This window comes from Natator depressus, chromosome 7, assembly GCF_965152275.1.
Source record: "Natator depressus isolate rNatDep1 chromosome 7, rNatDep2.hap1, whole genome shotgun sequence".
Taxonomy (NCBI): Eukaryota; Metazoa; Chordata; order Testudines; family Cheloniidae; genus Natator; species Natator depressus.
Window position 1 is genome coordinate 53,337,465 of NC_134240.1, and position 27,230 is coordinate 53,364,694.

At 50.2% G+C, this 27,230-nt stretch overlaps 1 protein-coding gene across 2 annotated transcripts in view; it reads left to right on the top strand.

Moving 5' to 3' along the window:
• The first annotated feature begins 400 nt into the window (after positions 1-400).
• Positions 401-27,230, top strand: part of LOC141991552 (neurotrypsin-like) — a 32,265-nt gene continuing 5,435 nt past the window's right edge. Inside the window, exons 1-12 of one of the 2 annotated variants that reach the window (XM_074959881.1) lie at positions 401-942; positions 3,197-3,242; positions 4,665-4,901; positions 15,399-15,522; positions 17,296-17,471; positions 18,064-18,211; positions 19,144-19,322; positions 19,732-19,873; positions 20,863-21,065; positions 22,295-22,436; positions 22,969-23,174; positions 24,991-25,069. In XM_074959881.1, the coding sequence (XP_074815982.1) occupies positions 871-942; positions 3,197-3,242; positions 4,665-4,901; positions 15,399-15,522; positions 17,296-17,471; positions 18,064-18,211; positions 19,144-19,322; positions 19,732-19,873; positions 20,863-21,065; positions 22,295-22,436; positions 22,969-23,174; positions 24,991-25,069 (1,754 nt within the window). In that variant the 5' untranslated portion in view covers positions 401-870. The remainder of the gene's footprint in view (positions 943-3,196; positions 3,243-4,664; positions 4,902-15,398; positions 15,523-17,295; positions 17,472-18,063; positions 18,212-19,143; positions 19,323-19,731; positions 19,874-20,862; positions 21,066-22,294; positions 22,437-22,968; positions 23,175-24,990; positions 25,070-27,230) is intronic. The other variant, XM_074959882.1, reaches the window with a different exon arrangement.

The window sequence follows — 27,230 nt, forward strand, 5'->3', positions numbered from 1 at the left end:
GTTGGGGTGTGGGGGGGTATCCACTGAGAGTGCCCTATCACCTACTCTGTTCTCTTAGGAGACATCTTAACCTGAAATGCTCCATCTCTTATTCTCCTGGGTTCAGAGACCAGAAAAGAGGTTCTCAGGGAGCTGCAGGTGGTTGAGCAAGAAGACAGAGGTTGGAGGATAAAGTCCAGTTCCTTGGAGACATAATGTCTTGCAAACACACAAAGGATTTCCCCCCACACCTTCAGTTTTATTGCTGGAGCTTTTCTAGCTGGGAGTTACAAATCAGCACCTCCCAGGTCCAGCAGTCCCTTGCAGGCAGGAGAGGGATAGGAAGAGAGAAGAATCAGTTGGGGAAAGGAGGGAAGTGTCAACTTAAGAGAAGAGAGAACTGCTGGGCTAGGCAGCAAGGTAGGCAGGGGAAGAGGAGGAGGCTTGCACTAGAGGGAGATACAAACCTAGAGCAAAAAAAGAGGCTGGGACAGCAAGCAAGAGGGAGGGGAGAGAGCCAGGGTAGGAGGCAAAGAGAGATGAGGTGAGGAAGCAGCCTGGAAGGCTGAAGGCTGTACCCTGCCCGTCTGCACTTGCCTCCTGTTGTTTTGGAAGGTGGGTCAGAAATTCTCGGGGCACATTCTCTTCCCCTCACTCCAGAACAAGGAAATAGAAGAGAGAAGAAAGCAAAATCACAAGCAGCTGCTGTGAGTTTTTATCCCCTTCCTTCCCTTCTCTGCACTGAAACGACAGAGTTGTGCTGTGCAGATCCTTCCAGTGCTGCGCCGCTCCAGCCCTGCCCCCTGGGAAATAGAACAGGGGAAGGAGGGAGAGAAGGAGGCAGCTGAGCCCAGCAGAAGAAGCTTCTGGCCACTTTGCTCAGGAAGAAGGATGGAGATTCCCAAAGCTCTCAAGTGCCTGACCCTGCTGCTGCGTTTGTTACCCTGCCTCAGATGTGTGGAGGTAGGAGATTTTTTTAAAAATATATCTCCCTTGTAATGTAACATGGCTTTTTAATATCCTGTGCAAGGGGACTTTGCACTTAGCAAATATGCTCTCTGAAGCACCCTGCTATCTTCTGTCCCTGGACCAGAGGGTTTATGCTGGGAGGAGGGCTATGTATCTTCTTTTGCGTATGAAAAAGCATAATCAGAAAACACAACCCACAGGAAGCTGAGCAGGGTGCATGGGGTGCAGCTGCTTTGGCTCATGTTTTCTCAAGCACTGCAGTGACCAAAGCAGGAGGGTCTCTTTGTCTCTGCCTATTGCCGATAGATTAATCTCCCCTATTGCTGTTGTGGACTGATAATTTATAGCTACATGGACCTGGGGCCAAGGATGTAGGACAGGCTGTTTGCACTGGTGCTAAAATGTGAGGGGGCTAAGGGGACCAATCTTTGGTGAGAAGAAAAGGAGTACTTCTGGCACCTTAGAGACTAACCAATTTATTTGAGCATAAGCTTTCATGAGCTACAGCTCACTTCATCGGATGCATACTGTGGAAACTGGGGCATGCACATCCTGTGGGAGTGGGGAGTTGGGAGACATGGATTCTGGTTCTGTCACCTGTCTTGCTGTGGGAGCTTGGGCAAGCACAGGACTCCTGTGGCTCAGCTTGCCCGGCTCTGAAAGGGGAGAGGCATTCCTGTCTCTGTAAAGTGCTTTGAGATCTTCAGATGACTGTGGCTATAAAAGTGCAAAGAATTGTTGGTTTACTCTCCATTGTGTAGGCTCAGTGCTGTATGATACACACAGAGAGAGGGGCTCCCTGCTCAATAGAGTGTAAAAATCTAACTGCTGTTTACACACACATACACACATGTACCCCCTTTCACCCGCCCGAAACACATGCCCCTCCTCATCCCAGCTGATCTGGCATTTCCAGAAATGTCATTGATACATTTCTGCTCTAGAATTTCAGGTCTGGCTTTTCTGGGATGATCTTGGTGCTGTCCCATTGTCGACAGCACCTGCTGATCAGATTCAGTTCTGGCATAAGCAGGTCTGACCCCTGTTGAAACCAGTGGGAATTGCCTCAGTTTACTCCAGAGATGGATGTGGCCCACAGTCTTTAATACAGGAAAAGAATTAGCTTCAATCCCAAATTGTTCTCTCCCCCATTTACAGAACAAGAGATGAAGCTGAGAGAGACAAAATCATGGCAGCTCCAGTAAAAAGAGAGAGTGAGAACAGCTTCCGATGGCTAGACTTCTAAAGATATACGTGCCCCCACTCTGTAAATTAGTGATCCTTGCACATGTAAAAAGCTGCTGGTTATTTAGAAGTAAACTCAAGTGTGAGGAGCTAGGAGATATACTTCAGACTCTTTGCCTCAGTCTGTTGCCACTGGTCTGGGAAGAGCTTACACCTGCCTGCAAATCCTGTGAAAGCACGAGGTCACGTCAGAGTGGAGATCGCCCTTCCCCAGCCAGCAATGGTGTGGATACCATCAGAAAGCTTCTGCTCATGCTACGGTATGCAGCGGGAGCTAGGCAGCAGCCCCAGAAACCTCAGAGCTTTGTTTCATATCCCTTGTGCTTGTTCCTAATATGTCAAGCCCTGTTTGGTGTGGTGTGGTGTGAGGTATCATTACACTTTTTCAAGCCCTGAACTGTATTAAAGGCAAAATCTTAAAGGCCCTGTTGAGTTCCCTCTTACAGACACTCATTGTTTTGTGTGTGGGTACCCTCTCTGAGTGTGAACACTGACTCCTGAGGGCACCACCGCATCAGGTAGATGCTCTATCTTCAGACCTGTTCACTGTCACAGCCATAGGAAGCCACTTCCATGGTTTGTGCAGGGAGAGAGGGAGGGACTACTAATACATTTTTAGAGGGCATGACCATTTCTTTCAGTCTCCCCTTTTCCCCGCTACATCTTGCTCAGGCCCCTGTTTCTCCCTTCCTCTTCTGCTTGCTCCAGCTCCCCATGCCTCTCAGAGAACTTGGATAAAAGCCTGGAAATGACACGCAGCAGCCCTTTAGCGGCATGGTTGTTGTAGGAAGGGTAAGCCTCTGCACCCTACAAATTATTCATTTTGTTATTCGTGGGCAGAGCTGTGATTGGGCTCTAAGAGGAGTAATAGGGGAATCAGGGAAGAGGTGGTTACTAGGGTGTGTTTCTCCAGAGCAGCCAGAGGCTGAGCAGCTTTCATGACTTGCCCATGTTTATTTCATAGGATAATCATCTCTGCTTTTGCTTTGTGTTTCTTTCCCAGGCTCTCCTGGGATCGCAGCCCAGCCAAAACCATTTGCAGAGTGCAGGTAAGAACAAGAAGTTATTAATTCAGTCGCCAGTCAGATGCCTCACTGTGCCCTGAGACCATGAGCAGAATGGAAACTGTTGGCTTGCTCTCATCCTCTGTCTTGTCCCATCATCGTGCCATTTTCTGCTCTGTTGCATGCTTGGGTTTCTGTTTCTCTCCCTCCTTCACATTTCCAGCCTCATTTTTTCTTCATCTCCAATACTGCTGCAGTTTTCTCTTCATCCCACATTTTCTTTCCCTTTCCTCTCTCTTTGTCTCTTTCACATTGTCTCCTTCTTTAATCCATTTTAATAAATATTGAGGTCTTACCGACCCCTCATCATGGCTTTGTCAGTGAATCCAAGTCAGGCTACAGATCGTCTTCCAAGTGACTCTCTCTAGACATTTATGTTGCTTTCTTCACAGTGTATCTGTACCTGCTGATATACATGGCACCACAGCCCATTCCAGCTGGGCTTGCAAACCTCTCTGTTGTTTTCAAGGTCAATGGCACAGTGTAATTCTTCTGTACACATCAGCTCTTTGTCGTACAGGACATATTTATCCTTGCTGTTGCAGAAGGGTTTGCTAAGGGTATTGGCTTCTGTTTGTTTATTAAATGAATAGAGCTATTATACTGAAATTCATTCCAGGGTCTTCTCCCACATGTTTCACTTGGAGAGACCTATCTGGTATAGAAAGCCAATTCTGTTTTTCCCTCTCTTATTCCAGATGAATGAAGGAGGATTTCAATCTGTCATAAAAACTACATATTTAATTTACTGACATTTTTTTCACAGGCAGGAATTTTGGATAAACAATGGTCTGGATTTTTGTGCCTGCTTAGAATGGGTTTGCTGTACTCCCCGTAAGCCCACTGCTTTCAAACAGACAAGCTGATGTACTCATGTAAATAAAGAACATGCATGTAGTGCATGCTGGAATAAGAGTCTCCACGTGGGGGGACTATAAATTCACCCCCTCCTTTGCAGAATCTGATTTCACAGGGGCCTGGGTCTGGCTCAGCTGAAAGATAAAGTGTGGCTTTCAAGTAGGCTTATGTCCAAATGTAGGGGTATCTTATTCAGGAGTCAGAGTGGGTGGGGTGAGAAGTAGTATTAGTGGAGCTTGCGTTCTGCCTACCATCCCAGAGTAGCTGGGTGTCTTCATTAGGGTCCAGAGTTAACACTCATTTCAGATGATGGGGGAGTTCACAACTCTCAGTGCTATTATTTTTCAGGAAACATTTGATTAGATCACATTTACAAGGCTTTCTTCACAACCCCAGGGCAGAGAGTCTTGATTTGTAAAAGAAAATGAAGGTTCAATGTTGCAGAAATGGAAGGCGCCAGCAGAAGAGGGCTGTTATGTGACACATACTGGCTTTATCCAAGCCCTTCTTGGCAGCAAGCCATCCTGAAAGCTTCCTTTCTGTCTCCAGGGTCCAGCTTGTGTGGCATTGGGCCCCTCGGGTATTACAATGGCTCATTGGCTGTCACTGAGTCTGGGTCGGAGTGTTTGAACTGGGCAGAGTTCCCTGATTATGTCCAGCAGTACCCAGACAGGGGCTTAGGGAACCACAACTACTGCAGAAATCCAGACGGGGGAGCCACGCCTTGGTGCTTCTACCGGCTTGCTTCTGGAGTGATTGGCTGGGCCAGCTGTGACTGTAACCAGGGTAAGTACACCTCAGCATCGCTTGGCTTGGGGGTCTTGGCTGCATGCTCTCAGACCTTATCCATAGGCGGGTGGGGGGAGAGGGTAGGTGGAGGTGCCAAGATGCATACAGCTTGGTGTTGGACCCAGGGCGATGAGCACAGCACAATAGTTGGTCAGAATTTTCAGAAAAATTTGGCTTCTGTTTAGGCCACTAACCAAGGACTTGTCTCGATGAGAAAATCATAGAATCATAGAATATCAGGGTTGGAAGGGACCCCAGAAGGTCATCTAGTCCAACCCCCTGCTCGAAGCAGGACCAATTCCCAGTTAAATCATCCCAGCCAGGGCTTTGTCAAGCCTGACCTTAAAAACTTCTAAGGAAGGAGATTCTACCACCTCCCTAGGTAACGCATTCCAGTGTTTCACCACCCTCTTAGTGAAAAAGTTTTTCCTAATATCCAATCTAAACCTCCCCCATTGCAACTTGAGACCATTACTCCTCGTTCTGTCATCTGCTACCATTGAGAACAGTCTAGAGCCATCCTCTTTGAAACCCCCTTTCAGGTAGTTGAAAGCAGCTATCAAATCCCCCCTCATTCTTCTCTTCTGCAGACTAAACAATCCCAGCTCCCTCAGCTTCTCCTCGTAAGTCATGTGCTCTAGACCCCTAATCATTTTTGTTGCCCTTCGCTGGACTCTCTCCAATTTATCCACATCCTTCTTGTAGTGTGGGGCCCAAAACTGGACACAGTACTCCAGATGAGGCCTCACCAGTGTCGAATAGAGGGGAACGATCACGTCCCTCGATCTGCTCGCTATGCCCCTACTTATACATCCCAAAATGCCATTGGCCTTCTTGGCAACAAGGGCACACTGCCGACTCATATCCAGCTTCTCGTCCACTGTCACCCCTAGGTCCTTTATACTGGTATAAGGTAAGGTGTGAATTTATAACCCCAGTGTGGACACTCTTATGCCAGTATAAAAGCATCTTTCTCGGCTTATCTTAAACTGCTTCCAAAGAGATATAAGCTAAAGTCAAAAGAAGCCACTCGTAGGCCTGGTCCACACTAGGAAGTTAGGTCGCTATAAATATGTTGCTTAGGGGTGTGAAAAATCCACGCCCTTGAACAACACAGTTGAACTGACCTATACCCTGGTGTAGACAGCGCTAGGTCGATGGGAGAATTCCCTCATTAACCTAGCTATGGCCTCTTGGGGAGGTGGATTACCGATACCGACGGGAAAACCTCTCCTGTTGGTGTAAGTAGCATCTTCACTGAAGCTCTACAGTGATGGTGCTGCAGCATTTTAAGTATAGACAAGCCCTTGTTCTGGAGTCTGAGGCTATGTCTACACTATGGACCTTACAATGGCACAGCTGTACCAGCTCCCCTGTAGCCACTCTTCACCAGCAGAAGAAAGCATAGGCACTGGAACTAGGGGTGCTGCTGCATCCCCTGGCTTGAAGTGGTTCCCATCATATCCAGGGTTTACAGTTTGGTTTAATGACTCTCAGTACCTCCACTATACAAATTGTTCCAGCACGCCTGGGAGAGAACTCTTCTGCTGGCATAATTTAACCACCCGCAACAAGCAGCATTAGTTATGTCAGCAGGAGAGCCTCTCCTGCCGACACAGCGCTATCCACACCTGCACTTTTGTTGGTGAAACTTATGTCAGTCAGGGGTGTGTTTTTTCACACTCCTGACCAACAAAAGTGCCAGTGTAGATGAAGCCTGAGGGTATGTCTACACTATGAAATTAGGTCGATGTTATAGAAGTCGATTTTTAGAAATCGATTTTATACAGTTGATTGCATATGTCCACACTAAGTGCATTAAGTCGGCGGAGTGCGTCCACAGTACCGTGGCTAGCATCGACTTTCGGAGCATTGCACTGTGGGTAGCTATCCCACAGTTCCCGCAGTCTCCACTGCCCATTGGAATTCTGGGTTGAGCTCCCAATGCTTGATGGGGCAAAAACATTATCGCGGTGGTTTTGGGTACATATCGTCAGTCGTCCCTCCCTCTGTGAAAGCAACAGCAGACAATCATTTCACGCCTTTTTTCTGTGCAGACGCCATACTGCTGTCAGCAGACGGTGCAGTAGAACTGCTAACCGTTGTCGCCATCCACCGCTTCCACTGCAACTCTGCTCTGCTACTCTTGTCTCAATAACAAATTTCTCCATGTTGTCTGTCATGTGCTCCCGGGTACTTGTGTTCTTCCTTGGGAAATGTGCGTGGTGCTAACCGTCGTCCTCCACCATTTCCGCTGCAACTCTGCTCTCCTGGTGCCATGAATCCACCTCGCAGGTCTTCTTGTCGTTCTGTATAAATATCTGTTCTCATGGCAACCATCATCATCCATCGCTTCCGCTGCAACTCTGCTCTCCTGCTCTTCTGCAGACACCATACTCCGGCAAGCTCAGCTCACCACTGCTGTTGTGAGCATTGCAAACATCTCGCGCATTATCCTGCAGTGTGTGCAGACCCTGCAAAAGCAGGCGAGGAGGCTATGATAGCGCGATCACGAGAGTAATGAGGACATGGACACAGACTTTTCTCAAAGCACAGGCCCTGGCAATTTGGACATCATGGTGGTAATGGGGCAGGTTCAGGCCGTAGAATGCCGATTCTGGGCCCGGGAAACAAGCACAGACTGGTGGGACTACGTAGTGTTGCAGGTCTGGGATGATTCCCAGTGGCTTTCGCATGTGTAAGGGCACTTTTTCATGGAACTTTTTGACCTGCTTTCCCCTGCCCTGAGGCGCCAGAATGCCAAGATGAGAGCAGGCCTCACAGTTGAGAAGAGAGTGGTGATAGCCCTCTGGAAGCTTGCAACGCCAGACAGCTACCGGTCAGTTGGGAATCAATTTGGAGTGGGTAAATCTGTTGTGGGGGATGCTGTGATCAAAGTAGCCAACACAATCACTGAGCTGCTGCTATCAAGGGTAGTGACTCTGGGAAATGTGCAGGTTATAGTGGATGGCTTTGCTGCAATGGGGTTCCCTAACTGTGGTGGGGCGATAGATGGAACGCATATCCCTATCTTGGGACTGGACCACCTTGGCAGCCAGCATGTAAATCACAAGGGGTACTTTTCAATGGTGCTGCAAGCACTGGTGGATCACAAGGGGCTTTTCACCAACATCAACATGGGATGGTCAGGAAAGGTGCATGACGCTCGCATCTTCAGGAACTCTGATCTGTTTGAACAGCTGCAGGAAGGAACATACTTCCCAGACCAGAAAATAACTGTTGGGGATGTTGAAATGCCTATAGTTATCCTTGGGGACTCAGCCTACCCCTTAATGCCATGGCTTATGAAGCCATACACAGGCACCCTGGACTGTAGTCAGGAGCAGTTCAACTATAGGCTGAGCAAGTGCAGAATGGTGGTAGAATGTGCATTTGGACGTTTAAAAGCTTGCTGGTGCAGTTGATTGACTAGATTAGACCTCAGCGAAACCAATATTCCCATTGTTATTGCTGCTTGCTGTGTGCTCCCCAATCTCTGTGAGAGTAAGGGGGAGATGTTTATGGCGGGGTGGGAGGTTGAGGCAAATCGCCTGGTGGCCAATTACGCGCAGACAGACACCAGGGCCATTAGAAGAGCACAGCTGGGTGCCCTGCGCATCAGAGAAGCTTTGAAAACCAGTTTCATGACTGGCCAGGCTACAGTATGACAGTTCTGTTTGTTCTGTTTGTTTCTCCTTGATGAAAACCCGCCCCCTTGGTTGACTCTACTTCCCTGTAAGTCAACCGACCGACCCCTCCTTTGATCACCACTTTCAGAGGCAATAAAGACAGGTTTCAGAGTAGCAGCCGTGTTAGTCTGTATTCGCAAAAAGAAAAGGAGTACTTGTGGCACCTTAGAGACTAACCAATTTATTAGTCTCTAAGGTGCCACAAGTACTCCTTTTCTAGAGGCAATAAGTCATTATTGTTTCAAAATCATGCATTCTTTATTAATTCTTCACACAAATAGCGGGAAAACTTGCAAAATAGCCCAGGAGGGGTGGGTGAGAAGGGAAGCACGGTGTGGAGTGGTGGATGAGGGGAGGAGGGAAGGATCAGGCCACACTACAGTTAAAAACTTATTGAATGCCAGCCTTCTGTTGCTTGGGCAATCCTTTGGGGTGGAGTGGCTGGGTGCCCATAGCCTCCCCCGCTGTGTTCTTGGGCATCTGGGTGAGGAGGTTATGGAACTTGCGGAGGAGGACAGGTGGTTATACAGGGGCTGCAGCGGCGGTCTGTGCTCCTGCTGCCTTTCCTGCAGCTCCACCAGACGCCTGAGCATGTCAGTTTGCTTCCCCATTAGACTCATTGCATTGCATCCTGCCTCCTTTCATCACGCTCCTCCCTCCTCTCATCGTGTTCCTCCCTCCTCTCATCGCATTCATTTAACGCTTTCCTGGACTCTGTCATTGGTTGCCTCCATGCATTCTGCTGAACTCTTTCAGTGTGGGAGGACTGCATGAGCTCTGAGAACATTTCGTCATGAGTGCGTTTTTTTCACCTTCTAATCTGCGCTAGCCTCTGGGACGGAGATGACAGGGGGAGCTTAGAAACATTTGCAGCTGTGGGAGGAAAAAAAGGGAGAGTAGTATTTAAAAAGATACATTTTAGAGAACAAAGGGAAGACTATTTCACACTGAAGCAAGCGATTCACATTACATAGCACATGTGCTTTTGGTACAAGATCGCATTTTGCCTCTTATATTGAGTGCCTGCCAGTTTGGTGTGAGACATCACACACACTCAGCTGCACAACAGAATTTGGCTTGCAGGCAGCCATGGTAAGGCAAAGGGTTTCGGCTTCTTCAACCTTCAAAACATGGGAATGGTTTCAAACAGCAGCGCCCTCCTTTCCCATACCAAGCAAAGACTGTTGGGTTGGCCATTTAAAAGGAGGGGCTGTGGTTTTGGGGTGAATGTGCAGCACAACCCAACCCCAGCCCCCCAACTCTCTGGGATGATCGCTTCACACACACACCCCACAACTGCGTGGATAGTATCAGGGAAGATCCCTGTCAGCCAGAGGTGAACAGCTCAGCATGATCAGGTCTCCCCCCACCATGTGGCTAACAGCGTGGATGATTTCTTTTCAGCCAAAGGCAAACAGCCCAGCAGGAACGGGCACCTCTGAATGTCCCCTTAAACAAATTTCCTGTATTTGAACCAGGTGACCGTGAATGATATCACTCTCCTGAGGCTATCAAAGAGATAAAGAATGGATGTTGCTTGAATGCCACCAAAGCCCAGGCCCATTCGCTGCAATGCTTTGTTCTGCAATGATTCCAGACTACTTGCTACTGCTTTGGTGTGGTAAAAGTGTCCTACTATGGAGGATGGAATAAGGCCGCCCTCCCCAGAAACCTTTTGGAAAGGCTTTGGGAGTACCTCCAGGAGAGCTTCATGAAGATGTCCCTGGAGGATTTCCGCTTCATCCCCAGACACGTTAACAGACGTTTCCAGTAACTATACTAGACGTGAATGCATCCCAAGTCTTCAGGGCAAATTAATCATTAAACACGCTTGCTTTTAAACCCTGTATTATATTTACAAAGGTACACTCACCAGAGGTGCCTTCTCCTGCTTCATGGTCTGGGAATCCACCTTGGGAGGGTTGGGAGGTTATTGGCTCCAGAGTGATGAACAGTTCCTGGCTGCCGGGGAAAAGGGATTCTTTGCTTGCCTGCTGTGCGCTATCCTAAACCTCCTCCTCATCATCATCTTCCTCAGCCACAAAATCCTCATCCCTGTTGCGTGGGGCTCCCCCCTTGCAGGTGTCCACAGACAGTGGTGGGGTAGTGGTAGGGGCGCTCCCTAGAATTGCATGCCGCTCATCATAGAAGTGGCATGTATGGGGCTCTGACCCGGAGCGACCGTTTGCATCCTTTGTTTTTTGGTAGGCTTGCCTCAGCTCCTTAACTTTCACATGGCACTGCTGTGTGTCCCTGTTGTAGCCTCTGTCCATCATGCCTTTGGAGATTTAGGCATATATACTGGCACTTCGTCTTTTGGAACGGAGTTCTGCCTGCACGGATTCGTCTCCCCATACAGCGATCAGATCCAGTACCTCCTGTTTGGTCCATGCTGGAGCTCTTTTGTGATTCTGGGACTCCATGGTCACCTGTGCTGATCAGCTCGCCATGCTGGTCAAACAGGAAATGAAATTCAAAAGTTCCCGGGGCTTTTCCTGTCTACCTGGCCAGTGCATCTGAGTTGAGAGTGCTGTCCAGAGCAGTCATAACTATGACTATAACTAGGAACTATGACGTGATTGGAATAACAGAGACTTGGTGGGATAACTCACATGACTGGAGTACAGTCATGGATGGTTATAAACTGTTCAGGAAGGACAGGCGGGGCAGAAAAGGTGGGGGAGTAGCACTGTATGTAAGGGAGCAGTATGACTGCTCAGAGCTCCGGTACGAAACTGTGGTAAAACCTGAGTGTCTCTGGATTAAGTTTAGAAGTGTGTGCAACAAGAGTGATGTAGTGGTGGGAGTCTGCTATAGACCACCGGACCAGGGGGATGAGGTGGATGAGGCTTTCTTCCGGCAACTCACGGAAGCTACTAGATCGCATGCCCTGATTCTCATGGGTGACTTTAATTTTCCTGATATCTGCTGGGAGAGCAATACAGCGGTGCATAGACAATCCAGGAAGTTTTTGGAAAGCGTAGGGGACAATTTCCTGGCGCAAGTGCTAGGGGAGCCAACTAGGGGGGGCGCTTTTCTTGACCTGCTGCTCACAAACCGGGTAGAATTAGTGGGGGAAGCAAAAGTGGATGGGAATCTGGGAGGCAGTGACCATGAGTTGGTTGAGTTCAGGATCCTGACGCAGGGAAGAAAGGTAAGCAGCAGGATACGGACCCTGGACTTCAGGAAAGCAGACTTCGACTCCCTCAGGGAACAGATGGCCAGGATCCCCTGGGGGACTAACATGAAGGGGAAGGGAGTCCAGGAGAGCTGGCTGTATTTCAAGGAATCCCTGTTGAGGTTACATGGACAAACCATCCCGATGAGTCGAAAGAATAGTAAACATGGCAGGCGACCAGCTTGGCTTAATGGTGAAATCCTAGCGGAACTTAAACATAAAAAAGAAGCTTACAAGAAGTGGAAGGTTGGACATATGACCAGGGAAGAGTATAAAAATATTGCTCGGGCATGTAGGAAAGATATCAGGAGGGCCAAATTGCACCTGGAGCTGCAGCTAGCAAGAGATGTCAAGAGTAACAAGAAGGGTTTCTTCAGGTATGTTGGCAACAAGAAGAAAGCCAAGGAAAGTGTGGGCCCCTTACTGAATGAGGGAGGCAACCTAGTGACAGAGGATGTGGAAAAAGCTAATGTACTCAATGCTTTTTTTGCCTCTGTTTTCACTAACAAGGTCAGCTCCCAGACTGCTGCGCTGGGCATCACAAAATGGGGAAGAGATGGCCAGCCCTCTGTGGAGATAGAGGTGGTTAGGGACTATTTAGAAAAGCTGGACGTGCACAAGTCCATGGGGCCGGACGAGTTGCATCCGAGAGTGCTGAAGGAATTGGCGGCTGTGATTGCAGAGCCCTTGGCCATTATCTTTGAAAACTCGTGGCGAACGGGGGAAGTCCCGGATGACTGGAAAAAGGCTAATGTAGTGCCAATCTTTAAAAAAGGGAAGAAGGAGGATCCTGGGAACTACAGGCCAGTCAGCCTCAGCTCAGTCCCTGGAAAAATCATGGAGCAGGTCCTCAAAGAATCAATCCTGAAGCACTTACATGAGAGGAAAGTGATCAGGAACAGTCAGCATGGATTCACCAAGGGAAGGTCATGCCTGACTAATCTAATCGCCTTTTATGATGAGATTACTGGTTCTGTGGATGAAGGGAAAGCAGTGGATGTATTGTTTCTTGACTTTAGCAAAGCTTTTGACACGGTCTCCCACAGTATTCTTGTCAGCAAGTTAAGGAAGTATGGGCTGGATGAATGCACTATAAGGTGGGTAGAAAGCTGGCTAGATTGTCGGGCTCAACGGGTAGTGATCAATGGCTCCATGTCTAGTTGGCAGCCGGTGTCAAGTGGAGTGCCCCAGGGGTCGGTCCTGGGGCCGGTTTTGTTCAATATCTTCATAAATGATCTGGAGGATGGTGTGGATTGCACTCTGAGCAAATTTGCGGATGATACTAAACTGGGAGGAGTGGTAGATACGCTGGAGGGTAGGGATAGGATACAGAAGGACCTAGACAGATTGGAGGACTGGGCCAAAAGAAATCTGATGAGGTTCAATAAGGATAAGTGCAGGGTCCTACACTTAGGACAGAAGAATCCAATGCACCGCTACAGACTAGGGACCGAATGGCTAGGCAGCAGTTCTGCGGAAAAAGACCTAGGGGTGACAGTGGACGAGAAGCTGGATATGAGTCAGCAGTGTGCCCTTGTTGCCAAGAAGGCCAATGGCATTTTGGGATGTATAAGTAGGGGCATAGCGAACAGATCGAGGGACGTGATCGTTCCCCTCTATTCGACACTGGTGAGGCCTCATCTGGAGTACTGTGTCCAGTTTTGGGCCCCACACTACAAGAAGGATGTGGATAAATTGGAGAGAGTCCAGCGAAGGGCAACAAAAATGATTAGGGGTCTAGAGCACATGACTTATGAGGAGAGGCTGAGGGAGCTGGGATTGTTTAGTCTGCAGAAGAGAAGAATGAGGGGGGATTTGATAGCTGCTTTCAACTACCTGAAAGGGGGTTCCAAAGAGGATGGCTCTAGACTGTTCTCAATGGTAGCAGATGACAGAACGAGGAGTAATGGTCTCAAGTTGCAATGGGGGAGGTTTAGATTGGATATTAGGAAAAACTTTTTCACTAAGAGGGTGGTGAAACACTGGAATGCGTTACCTAGGGAGGTGGTAGAATCTCCTTCCTTAGAGGTTTTTAAGGTCAGGCTTGACAAAGCCCTGGCTGGGATGATTTAACTGGGAATTGGTCCTGCTTCGAGCAGGGGGTTGGACTAGATGACCTTCTGGGGTCCCTTCCAACCCTGATATTCTATGATTCTATGATTCTATGATAATGGAGCACTCTGGGATAGCTCCTGGAGGCCAATACCATCGAATTGCATCCACACTACCCAAATTTGACCCAGCGAGGTCGATTTTAGCGTTACTCCCCTTGCCAGGGAGGAGTACAGAAATCAATTTTAAGAGCCCTTTAAGTCGACAAAACAGGCTTGGTCATGTGGACGGGTGCAGGGTTAAATTGACCTAATGCTGCTAAATTCGACCTAAACTCGTAACGTAGACCAGGGCTGAGTGGCCAGATGGGAGCTATACCAGTATAACTATAGCAGTTTATAATTATACCGGTGTAACTATAGCAGCGTATAGAAGAAATATGTAGAAGCTGGCTTTCTGTGAGAAGCTGGCTATTAGTGTGGCAAGGGAAGTGACTGTTGTTTGACAATCTGCCCCTTATTTCAGTGCCTCAGTGAGAGCTGAGCCCTTTAGAAAATCTGGCCCCAGTTGTGGGTGCCGATCCCTTGAACATTTGGCCTCACAGCCTTATTTGCAATGTGTTAGGAAATGGTATTTCAACCCCTTTTTAAAAACACCATTTCAACAAAACTAGGCTCCACCTCCCCTCACTGGCACAAACACTTTCAAATATGGCTTCCTCCAGATGAGAGGTGCCTCATATGCATGGGGCCTGTGTGCCTGCCTGTCCCTCCTGTGTCACTTTCTTTTTCCTCAAAGCCATTTGTATTTGAGGCCAGCAGAGTATAGCTGTGTGTTTCTGTTCCAGTGCTCAAAGCATGGGTGGAGGTGTGGGGAAGGCCCTTCCCAGTAACTCTCGGTGGGGTGAGGAGGTTTCCAGGTGTTGATGGAGATCTGTTCTATTGTAGCAATTTAAAGGGAGTGAATTCCTGCCTCCTCCTTTTCCTGGTGCAATTGCAGAGGAACAGCCCATTGTTACTGGCCCTCTAGTCGTACCGCTTCCTGTGGGGCCATTGACCTTGGGGGCAGTCTAGTGCACATTCAAAATTCCTGATTGGTTACACAATCAAGTGTCTCAGTGTAGGAGTTTCAGAGATTGATAATACCTAAAGCCCTTTACAGTCTATACCTCACAGCTCATTACAAAGATGGATAAGTGGAGTTATCCCTATTTCACAGATGGGGAAACTGAGGCATGGTGCTAAAGGCAGATCCCAGGCCTCCTGGCTCCTCAGTCTCCTGCTCTATCCATTGTACAGCCCTGGCTCTCAAAAGAAGGTGGCAAAGGCCAGCCTCCCAAACAGCTGTCACCCCAGTGGGGAAGATGCCGGTGTGGTGCTTCTCCATACAGCGCTGCCTGAGGAATAGCCCTGGAAAATGGGGGTGAGAGAGGCTGGCTGCAGCTCAACCGCATCATGGGAAATCAGGGTGTCCAGTCCGTTTCCAGAGCCATCTTGCACAGCGCCTGAGCAGCATGCATTGGCTACTGAGAGTGCAGCAGGGAGCACTTTGGCATCAGAGTCTTTCTTTCGGAAGGTGCTGTGCGGCTGTCTGAAGGTGGCAGGGTGGAGCTGTACTTCAGCAGACTCTGGGGCACCATCTGTGCTGACCATTGGACAGACTGGGATGCCAGCGTGGTCTGCAGGCAGCTGGGAGTCAGGTAGGAATTTCAGAGGCAGATTCCAGGGATCACCCACAAAGGAGAACAGTCTCTGCCTCCTTGGTGTCTGAATTTGCTCTGTCCCCAGTGAGCAGTGCTGAATGTACGCTGCTGTTTTCCTTCTGTGGCCATGGCCCATCCCCTGTCCAGACCCCCAGTCACCACTGCAAGAAGAGAGTCTAGACTACCAAACTTCAGTGACTTTCTCTGAGAGATTCCCTCCCAAGCCCCATCCCTTTCCCCTCCCACCGGAACAGGGAGGGGGTAGAGTCTGCAGAGAAGGAAGAGGCTTTGCTAATTCACACTGGCACCCGCACCTGCCTTACAACATGAAATAACGGTGAAAATCCCATTGGCTCTGCTCCCACAGCAGGTGAGAGACTGGCTCCTCTTCCTGCCAGGGCGGCCTGGTCCCTCCCTCTGGAACCTGCAGGCTTCCTGAGAAAGGAGCAACCTGGCACAAAGGTTGCCTGTGTAGCAGGACGGTTTTGGCCTTGGGCTGGAAGGTTTCTACTGAATTTTGTATCCCCTGGGAGTGGTGCTGGCTAGTGACCTGGCAAAGCAGTTTTCATCACATTGGAGGACCCAGTGAAAAGCTCAAAGGGCCCCCAGAAGGGGAGTGCTGACACAGTGCCACCAGTTCTGTGGGAAGAGCCAGGAGCTCATGCTTAGCTCTGGGGTCTCAACAGTCAGTCTGCTGAGCTGCCCCCTGCTTTGGAAGTGGGGAGGTTCTCCCCCTACGAAGGGGGCTCTCCTGGATTCTTGGAGGTCAAGGTCACTATGCCCGCCGATCTGCCTCCTTCGGGGTGGTGTTTCAGCACTGCCCCAGATTCTCCAGGGGGAGGAGAAATATGCTCTTGTCTCCTCCTGAACTTGCCCCGTCTCAAAGGTTGCTGCCCTCCCTTCAAGCAGCTGGCCCCACTCCCTGGTGATGTATGAGTCTACCTGAGCTGCGGGTAGGGCTTCTACCTGAAAGAAGGAAGGAAAAGAAGAGGGTCAATCAGGAGCCACTAACGTCCATGTGACCATGAAAATAAAAGGAAGGCCCATGACTGGCTAATTACTTACCCCCAGCCTTGCGTTTATGATAACTGAGGCCAGTGGAAATGAGTGCAGCTGCACTTTAAGACATTGCCTACAGCTGACAAGCTCCACAAAGAGCAAAACCAGTCAGGATCCTGTAACACTGTCCTACAGAGCTGCCAGTGTCCTCTGGAGAAGCTGCTTGCCAAGCCTTCCCTAAGAGCAGTGATTTGAATCCTCTTCCAGCCCAGGCCCCACTTTACTAATAGTAGAAGTTTCAGGACTCATCTTCTCCAAAGGGGGAGGATGGGTCCTCATGTGCCTCCTTGCGAACCCATGTTGCAGAGAATCAGCCCTGCTTCTCTCCCTGCTGTTTGTTTCTGTGCCTCGTTCTTTATCGCTGGCATGACGAGCATATCCGTCCTTTAGACCCACCTGCTCTCACTACTTTCTGCCTTTGAGACGTGATCTTCTCTGTGTGACTTCCTTATGTCTTCCACAGCAGCTGCTGGGAATAGGGAAGGCCTCTGTGCCTGTTGGTGGCTTGCCACTTGGTTTCAGATGGCAGCCTTGGGTGCATGCCCGCCTCTTTGGGCTTGGTGCATATACAGTACATTGTGGCCGGGGTCCGATGTAGGTTCAGGTCACAGGCACCATGTGAAAATGTGGGAGTGACAGAGAGGGGGGATGGTGACTCAGATAGTGCCAGAGATGCTAGTATTATCCTTGTGCTCTCCTCTCTGTGCTCAGTGAGATAGGCACAGCTAGGAAGAACTTCCATGCTGCCTTGGGGCCGGTTCCCCTCCATCTGCAGTCGGCAAACTGCCATGGGGATGAGAAGGCCCTGCTGCAGTGTGGCTACCAGGAGGCTGCGTCCGGAGCCTGTAACCAGGGAATCGCAGCAGCAGAGTGCGTTCCTCCTGCAGGTAAATCCCCAGGGAAAGGAGCTGGGACCCCCGTCCCTCAGGGCCAAGTGTCCCAATTCACAGCGTTGCCACCAGGATATAAAATCTCAGCTGGCAAAGTTGCGGGGATGGACAAGATGACGCAGGCTTGGCTTGGTCTACTTACTGCAGTAAAAATGGGCTCCAGTTTCCAGCTGAGGATCAACCACTCCCTCCCAGCCCTGAGCACGCAGAGGGGAGGCATGTGGGGGGAGAAGGAAGCTGCCCCACTTCTCCCACAATCTGTTCCTAAACAATGAAAAAAGTCATCAGTGAGCAGCTCACCCTCGGTAGGGGTTCCCTGAGCCAGGCCTCTGCCCCAGGGAGCGTAGCCCCTGCTCATCGACGTCCCTTGAATGTCTGTGCCTTGCCTCGCCTTTGGTGAGCCATCTCTTGGCAAACAGCCCCGCCACCACCACTAGGGGAGGGCTAACAGCACGGTCACTAGTGGTCAGAGGTGGCTGGGAAAGGCCAGGGCAGAGGCTGGTTCATCCTGAAGCCCTGTAATGGGTCTGCATCCCCAGTCATCAGATGCACTCTTTCTCTTCTGCTTGCTCCCTTTTCTGAAGAGCAGGTGCTGGGGCCCCGCTGCGGCTGGCTGGGGGAAAGGAGAGCTTCGAGGGGCGAGTGGAGGTCTACCACGACGGCAAGTGGGGCACCATCTGTGATGACCAATGGGACGACCGGGATGCCGAGGTGGTTTGCAGGCAACTGGGGTTCAGGTAAGTCCCCTTCTGGCTGGTGATGGAGTTCGGGGAGACTTCGGGACGTAAGAATTGCCAGAGTAAATCAGACCCATGGTCCATCCAGCTCAGGATCCCATCTCCCACAGTGGCCAGCAGCAGCTGTGTCAGAGGGAAGATGTTCTTGTCATCCATGTAAATGTCTAGTCCTTTGATGAATCCTTCCAGTCACTTAGCCTCAGTAATACCTTTCAGAAATGCACTTCACCTGCCACATGTGAAAGGTGCATATTGTCTTTGATCAGTTTTAATTGGATTGCCTTTCAATTTCACTGACTGTCCCTTTGTCCTTGTGCCACACGAGAGGTAGAGGCAGCTCCTATTCACCTTCCTCTAGACTTTTCAGTGCTTTGTATGGGAGCTGCTTGGTGCTCAGCACCCCTGAAATTCAGGTCACTCATAGAGGTGCCTAAATAGGGACTTCAGAGCCTAACTGTAGATTTGATTTTTGAAAATCTTGGCCCTGGGAGTTTGAGGCGTAATATTGATGGAACCATCAAACCTTTGGAGTTTTGCCCCTCCCTGTTGTTGAAATGTCATCATCCCCTTGACCTGCCATGTTTCTGGGTCATCCACGTTGCCAGAAAATTGCCAGGATATGATGTAATCATGTCACCACTGTTCAGACATGAATAAATGGATTTTACTTATTTACTGTCATGTACCAATTGCAAACTCATCTTTGAGATACTGAGGTTTCACATTGGGCTAGTGAATGGGCAGGTCACTGTGACTGAAATGCAGATGAGCTGTGGAATGAGCTAGAGGATCCCGGACTCCCAGCCCCTGTGCTGTAGCTAGGGCCCCAACCAAAGTAGCATCCCTATGCACAAGACTTTGTGTCTCACATAGGCTAGAGTGGGGGGAGGGTGTATCTTCCCTCCCTCTGTGTGTGTCTGTGTCCTCTGTAGTGGCACTCCAAAGGCCTTGTCTTGGGCTCACTACGGGCAGGGATCCGGCCCAATCCTGCTGGATGAAGTGGAGTGCTCAGGGAACGAGTTGTCACTGGACCAGTGCAAGAAGAATAACTGGGGACAGCAAAACTGTGATCACATTGAGGATGCAGGAGTGTCCTGTGACCCCTTCACAGGTACAGATCCACCTCACCTCTCCCTGTGCATCTTGTCCCACTCTTGTATTCCACAATCCTTTCAACAGGTATAGTCTGTCCTCCCTCCAGCGCAGGCACCTCCTTCCTGCTGGGCCTGGGTGGACAGTGGGGCAGAGGCAGGAGCAACTCAGAGCCAGACAATGTAGCCTTCCCACTGTCTTGCATGGGTGCAGCAGAGGCCAAGGGGAGTCCTAGACTGTGCCTTGTGGGCGACACATCTGCAAGGCTTTTGTGCAAAGTAATGGGGTGTTCCTCTGCTGAGTCTGACACACACTCTCTCTCTCTTCCCGCTCTCAGACTGCACACAGCCATCTGCAGAGGAGGGGCTGGGGATTGGTTCCTTTCTCCTTTACTAATTGCTTGCCTTTTCCTCTTCCATCCTCTCCAGAGGGCACAGTCAGGCTGGCAGGAGGCCGCACCCCCAGCGAAGGGAGGGTGGAGGTTTATTACAGGGGAGACTGGGGCACGGTGTGTGATGACGGCTGGACGGCTCTCAGTGCCCAGGTGGTCTGCAGGCAGCTGGGCTTCAGGTACTGGAATGATGGTATTTATAGAGGAGCTGGTTTTACAGGTGGCTAAGTTCCCTATTGGCAAGGTTTAGGCGCCATGTCCCCTCACTGGGAAAGCTGGGCCTTAGCATCTCCTGCCCGTGCTTTGTTAGAGAGCTCATCTCCCTGCTACCAGCCTTCCCAGGAAATGGTGAATCCTTTCTCGGGCACCTTCCGGGTTAGAGAGCTGGGCAAGTGCCAGTGCCCCTTCCCAGGCAATGCTAAGCATGAGCATCTCTGCCCCTGATAGGGTGACCAGGCTCCTATTATCCCCCATCCCCTGCCCTGATTTTTCACACTTGCTGTCTGGTCACCCTAGTCCCTGGCCCACTTAGAGTGTCCATGCCTGTTGCCACCTTCATGGATTCCTCCCATTAAAGAAAGAAAGGTCTGTGCTTCTAAAGGATACTCCTTACGCTTCCAGCCATATAACCTTGGACTGTGTGGGCTCATCAGCTCTCAGTTCAGATGGGTTCAGCTGGCTCAGTACTTGAATGGGAGACCTGCAAGGAAAATTGCAGTGGTGTTTGTGATTGTGGAGATGGTGCTTCCCTTTAAGCCAGTACTGAACTGATGCCCCAAAGGGGTGTGAGGAGGTGCTGTCTTTTGGATGAGATTTAGAACTAAAATAGTCTAGCAACCCCTAGTGAGAATTGCAGAGCACATGCAAGTGTGATTGTATGACCGATGGACACCAAGCAGTGGACTGGTTTTATCAGGTCCCCCGGGAAGCTGAGCCTATGGAGATGTCCCAGCTCCTCCCTCACTCTCTCCCATGTCACTGACCGTCAGTCAATGGAATGGGTTACGAAGGTTTGTCTCCTTTACCATTGAGTTTTTCTTCATGTTGGTCTCCTTGGCTGTGTGGGTTCTTGAGGAAACAGGACTCCAGCTAGATCTGGGAGTTGGATCAGCGTGCAGGGTTCTGGGGAGTGGTGTGTTTGACGTGCTTTTCCATTTCCTTCTCCTAGTGGCCCTGCCAGCCTGGCATCTGAGGGGGAGTACACACTTGGCCAAGGCTTTATCCTTCTGGACGACATGGCTTGTACAGGCACAGAGTTCTCTCTCCTGGACTGTCCACACAGCAACTGGGGGCAGCATGACTGCTCACATGCCGAGGATGTGGGGGTCCGATGCTCCCCTGAAACCAACAAGATCATTGAAGGCACTGCTGGTACCTTGCTCTGCCTCTTCCAGTGGAGGGTGCGGGGAATGGCTTACTGTTCCATCCCTTCTGGAGATTAAGGCAGGGGCAAGAGCACTCCTAGCCTGTGGACTGCTCCATGGAGGGGGTTGCTTATGGGGAAGGGATTCCAGTGGCCTTCCTGCTATGATTATGTACCTGCTGTGAAGAGTCCCAGTTATCCCACTGAGTTGATGGTTCCCACATGCTAAACGTGATGCACAGTGCGACCATTTCCTGCTGACGCTAAGAGGTTACATTTTCTAACGCATGTTCCGCATGGCCATTGGTCTGTTCTTCTCATGTCCCCACCAATCCCTTGATCCCACCCTCACACCTCTCCTCCCCACTGTGCTGGCCTATCTCCCCCTTCCCTATGTGCAGTTTTCCTTTGCAAATCCATGTGAATTCTGCTGGCAGTGACTCCACCTTATAAACAGAAATGAAACCCTAGGAGCCGCAATTGCGGAAGGAGGAGCTGCTGCCCAGAATCCCATTGCTCAGTAGCGGGACGCTTAGACCTTGTTTACAGAGGAACATTGTACCCTTTTGACTAAACCAGTTTAGAAACTGCTTAGTTAAATCAGTGCTTTCAAAGAAAAATGGACTTAGGCTAAATGGATATCAGGGGCTGTTAAGTTGAAATCAGTGTCCATGCAAGGGGGTTACACCCATTTAATGAAATTGGTATGTAAATGAATTTAGTTAAGTTGGTTCAATTTCCTCATGTACACAAGGCTTGATTCCCCATGGTCTTCCCTACAGCAGGCATACCCTGACTCTTCAGCTGGATTTTGTCATTTGGCTTTACAGCAGGATTTCTGGCCTTTCCCAGGGGGAGGAAGCCTCTCTCCCCACTTGACATAAGCTCATCATTCTATTTCCAAGGTGCATGTGCACTTGCCCAGTGTTGGCTCCATATTTATTAACTTTCCCCCCTTCTCTGCCCTTTCATGTTCCCCTCTTTATTCAGCTTTCAGAACATAGTCTCTTCATGGTTATTCCATGTATGGTAAATTAATTTCTTATGCCCAGTGCCCTACCTATTTAGCAGGGATGTGGTGATGGGTGGAGGGGGTGGACGCTGCTTTATAAATTGAACTATTGGTGTTTCCTGGTTTCTGATGTCAGTTCTGTGGATCTCAGCTTTCTGTCCAGGTCCCCAAGTCTCACTCAATGCGTTTCCCTTTGTTATGATCACTGGGCTTATTCTCGTGCAGGGCCCCCTGTGCGGCTGGCGGATGGAGAGAGCACCAAGGAGGGGCGGGTAGAGGTGTTCCTGAATGGGCAGTGGGGCAGTGTCTGTGACGATGGCTGGACAGACAGGGATGCAGCTGTGGTTTGCAGGCAGCTGGGTTACAGGTAAGAGGATCAGTAGGTGTAACTTGTAAGCAGGGGTCATTTCACCAGGACGGAGATTTGGGCTGTTTTGTATGTTTGAGCATTGCTGTGTGTACAGGAGAACTGTACTCTCACACACACCCTGCAGCTGTGGGGTGCTGGATTGGAATAGTGTACGACTATGCAGAGAAACCGATATTATTGCCACAAGAGTCTTTTGCTTCATACTCAGGGTATGTCTACAGCGCAGCTGGGACCGGTCTTCCCAGCCTGACTAGACAGACACAGGCTAGCTCCACTCAAGCTAGTGTGCGAAAAATAACCACATAGCCAGGGTTTGCACAGGCAGCAGCTTGGGCTAGTCACCTGGGTACAGAGTTGCCTGAACCCTTTGGGTCCATACTTGAGCCTCTAGCCTGAGCCACTGCTCCTGCTACCCCAGCTACACTGCTATTTTTAGCGCGAGTCTGTCTACCCGAGCAGGAACCACGCCTCCCTGCTGCAGCGTAGATGTACCCTCTGTGAAGCTGGGTCATCCCTTCTCTCATTGCAGCGGCGCAGCAAAAGCCAGGACGATGGCATATTTTGGGGAGGGGCATGGCCCGATCCATCTAGACAACGTGGAGTGCAGTGGCACAGAGCGCACACTGGGGGAATGCTCCAAACCCCATAGTGGGATTCACAACTGCTGGCACAGTGAAGATGCTGGTGTGATCTGCGACTATATGGAAGAGAAGGCCCAAGACACCAGACACGCAGGTGCTCCTTCCCCTTGCCCTGAAGTGTCTCCGGTTGGGAGAAGCTGGGACTGAGCAGATGTGAGCTTCCCAGCAGCTAGTGCAGCTATTCTCCTTGTCTCAGTGTCTTCTGTTAGAAATGTGGCCTGGAGTCACTGTGCGCTGCCCACAGCCAGCACTGCTGCTCCACCCCTTATAGTGCCTCTGAGCCTGCAGGAACTCCAGGCAGCCAGTGTTTCTGCCCCATTTTGCAGTGCACCCTCCTATGCAGAGTGGCAGTAACTGTGCTCTCCCTTTGGTCTCTAGCAGGCTGAGGAAGTGGATTCTGCAGCAAGGGCTGAATGGCTCCTGCCCCAGGCTTGGAGCTAGAATCCCAGCGAGTAACCACCTCCAGTCAATTGCAGGGCCGGATTAACCTTTTGTGGGCCTGGCGCCAAACATATTTGTGGGTCCCCATGGGGGCAATGGAGCATGGTGTGGAGAGGTCAAGTCCCTGGAGCTATGGGTCTGCCAGGGGCAATGGGGCATGGTGGGGGTGGCCTCGCTCTGCTCAGGCCAATGTGAGGGCACGCTTTACAAACCGGCAGCCGCCAGATGCACACTGCCCCACCCAGCCCTGTGCTGCCAGTGTGCCCTTTCCCCTCGGGGGTGGGCTCATGCCATGCCACGCCACGTAGCCCACCACCTGCCCAACAGCCCCCAACTCCCTATGCCCAGTGCCCCCCATCCAGAGACCCCCCCAGATCGCTATGTCCAGTGCCCTCAACCTGCTATGCCCAGTGCCCCCCCGCCCAGAGACCCCCCCCAGAGACTCCCTACCACAAATGCAGTGCCTTGCACACCATCATCCCTGCGCAGCGCCCCCACCTGCCCAGAGCCCCACAACTGCCCAGCACCCCCGCACAACCCCATCACAATTGCCAAGCACCCCACACAGAACGCCCCCTGCCTAGTGCCCCAACACACTCACAGATCTCCCCCATCCCCCACTGTCCTTCCCCACAGACCCACCACCACAACTACACAGCACCCTACACAGACCCCCCACTGCCCAGAACCCCAAAACACACAACCCTCCCCCATCACCCAGCACCCCCAACAGACCCCCCCACTACCCAGCACCCCAAAACACACAAATCTCCCCCACTGCCCAGCACCTTCCACCCCATCACAGAGCCCAGCACCCCGCTACAGACCCAATCCCCCGTGCCCTGCACCCCCAGGGCTAGCGGACCCAGAGCAGCTCGCATTCCAAAAGCCCTTTCACAATCCAACTCCCGTCCCCAGCCCGAGTGGTGCTGGGGTAAACAGGGCTCAGCGTCCGGCCTTGCTGGGGGATGGAAGCTCTGGCCAGGGGCCCCCTGCACACCCAGCTCTGGGAGGAGATGCTGCTCTCCAGTGCGCACAGGTTCTGGCATCCGCCGCCCCATGCTGGCTCCTACTTTGTTGGTCTCCCAAGGGGTGGAGAGAAGGCCTCAGCCGGCGGGCCGTGACAGGCTGGCAGGTGGAAGGGGAGGCAGCAGGCAGGCGGAGGCTTATTCCGCTTCCCCCCCTTGGAGGGACAGCAGAGTCAGAGTGCAGCACAAGCGGAGCGGGCTGGGGCCCCTTCTGAGCATGGGTCTGGCACCACTGTAAACCTGGTAAACTGGTCAAATACCATTCTCACCATCCCCACAGAAACAAGCGTGCTGCACATATGGCTTTCACAGCAAAGTTCTTAATCAGACCAGTCCACTTCCTGGAGGATGAGGGCCTCCAGGGAGAAGGGGGGGGGTGGCTTGATGTTTGTCAGTTAAGCAAAGGGGGGGCTGCCTAACCGCTCTGGTTTTGCTATGCAGGTTCAGCATCTGGCACGTGTGGGAGGCGCTTGCTTTACCGTCGCAAGAAAAGGATAATTGGTGGAGACAAGTCCCTCAGGTACTGTCCTCTGATGGCTGGGGAGAACAGAGCTGGCACCAACTTGCCTGCAAGGAGGCAGGGATGTGTCAGGCCATGCCAGAGCCAATGGTGCTTTGAAGAACCCTATTTTCTTCCCATAGGATGCAGGTTTCCCTAGGACAGCCACATACCATAGGGGGCCAGAATGGGGATGCTGCTATTTTCTGTTCTGTGCTGCTGGCCCAACAGCCCTGGAGACTGAACTCTGTGTACCCACAGGATAGGGGCTGCAGCCGTGCAAGCTTTCCCCCTGCTACCTGGGTACGAGTGGTTCAGTCTCCATGGCCAATTCAGTCTGAGGCCCCTCTGCTGAGGCTATCATGGGGGGCAATTAATGCCAGTTGTGATAATGCTCTCAGTGACGGGGATGCTTTCTGCCTGGGAACAGAGCCACTGGGCTAACTCATTATATACAGACCACCCAGAAACACCCAGGATGACTCTGGGTCTCTGATGATCTGGCCCAGATTTTAACTGATGCCTCTCTCAGCCAACTTCTCCTAACAGAAAGCAGCCTGGAGCAAGGTGTGTTATTGATATATGTTTAAGCTGCCATCAGCGCCCAATTAGTTGGTACAAATTACCAGGGGAATAATCTCCCTTATCCCGCAATGCAGTATCTAGCTGTAAAAGTACGGGGATGTTGTTGTGCCCAGGGTCCCAGTGGGGGCCAGCTCTGGTCACTCAATTAGGGTGAACATCAAAGAATGGGGCAGACAATCCCCATAAAGCTGGTGGATAGTCCAATACTTAGATTTACCAAGCCAGCCTAAAACAGCTTCTTTATTACCTTACTGATTACTCAGAAGTCTAAACAACAGAGTTCACTTAAAGTGATCCAGCCTCAGGCTTCTATCCAGTACCCATGTCAAATATGATGAAAATTTCTGTAAATTTTATTTCATCATATAAAGAAAAGGTTCCACCAATCCCAAAGGACAGGACACATTATCTCCCAGGTTAATGAATGTTTCAGATCTTACCCAAATACACGCTACAGCCATTTCTTAATAACTAAACTAAAATGTATTAAAAAACAACAGAGAGAGAGTATGGTTAAAAGATCAATATACATACAGACATGAGTTCAATTCATTGAGATTCAGATTCATACCATAGATTTGTAGTTGCAAAAAGAGTTCTTTCAGAAATAGTTCATAGGTTATAGTCCGATGTCCAAATATCATATTCAGGGTGTAGCAGCATAACTGGGAACTCAGTCTTGCAACTCAAACTTCCCGTGACGAAGCCTAAGCAGATCTGAGATGACAGAATCAGAACCCAAGGATCTTTTATCCAATTTCATGTCCTTTTTGAGAAGTTGGAGTTCAAAAGGTAATGAGTATGACTTTGAAGGAGGTCCATCACCGGTACTTAGCTATAGAATTAATATAAGGTAAGTTGCTTGTTCCTCCACCATTCAGAGGTTAGTTACTATACATCTCAAAGAGAGATGAATACAGAGATATCCCGTGTTTACAATTAATTTAAATGCTAGAATGTTCTTTTGATCTCTGAATTATCAGAATACAGCATAGACAGGGACTGTTGATTATATCATTGACCCTACTCATACATATGTAAATACACAAACATTATCCCTCCACAGGTTTTTTGAGGGTTATTTATTTTGCAGGATGTTTAACCCTTTCTGGCCATGCATCACAGTTGTCAAGAGTGGATCATTGTTAGTTATGTGGGATTATATAAGAAATTAGCCTAAGCGCCATCTGTCACAAGGACAGGGGCAATAATAATATATTACTGTATTCTAATGTTCAGTTGAATTAAGGAATAATTGCTACAAATCAGCAGGAATGCTATTACCCAGGGATACACCTTCATATGTGGGGAACAGAGATAAACTATCTGTATATAAGAATATGCCCACTGATCTTTAACTCTACATAAACTGTTGAACTGAGTAGTACCTAGCCTTGCTTCTTTCCAGCAACCACACTTAAGCCCACATCCAGCCATGGACATATAATTGCCTATTGTTCATGGTTGGGATCTTACACCTTTCTCAGACAAATCAGGTGCCTGCCTCTCTTGGAGTCAGCATACCAGACTAGTTGAATCATTAGTCAGATCTGGTATGGCAGTTCTTTTGTTCCATCTACAAGCAACTGGAAAATAC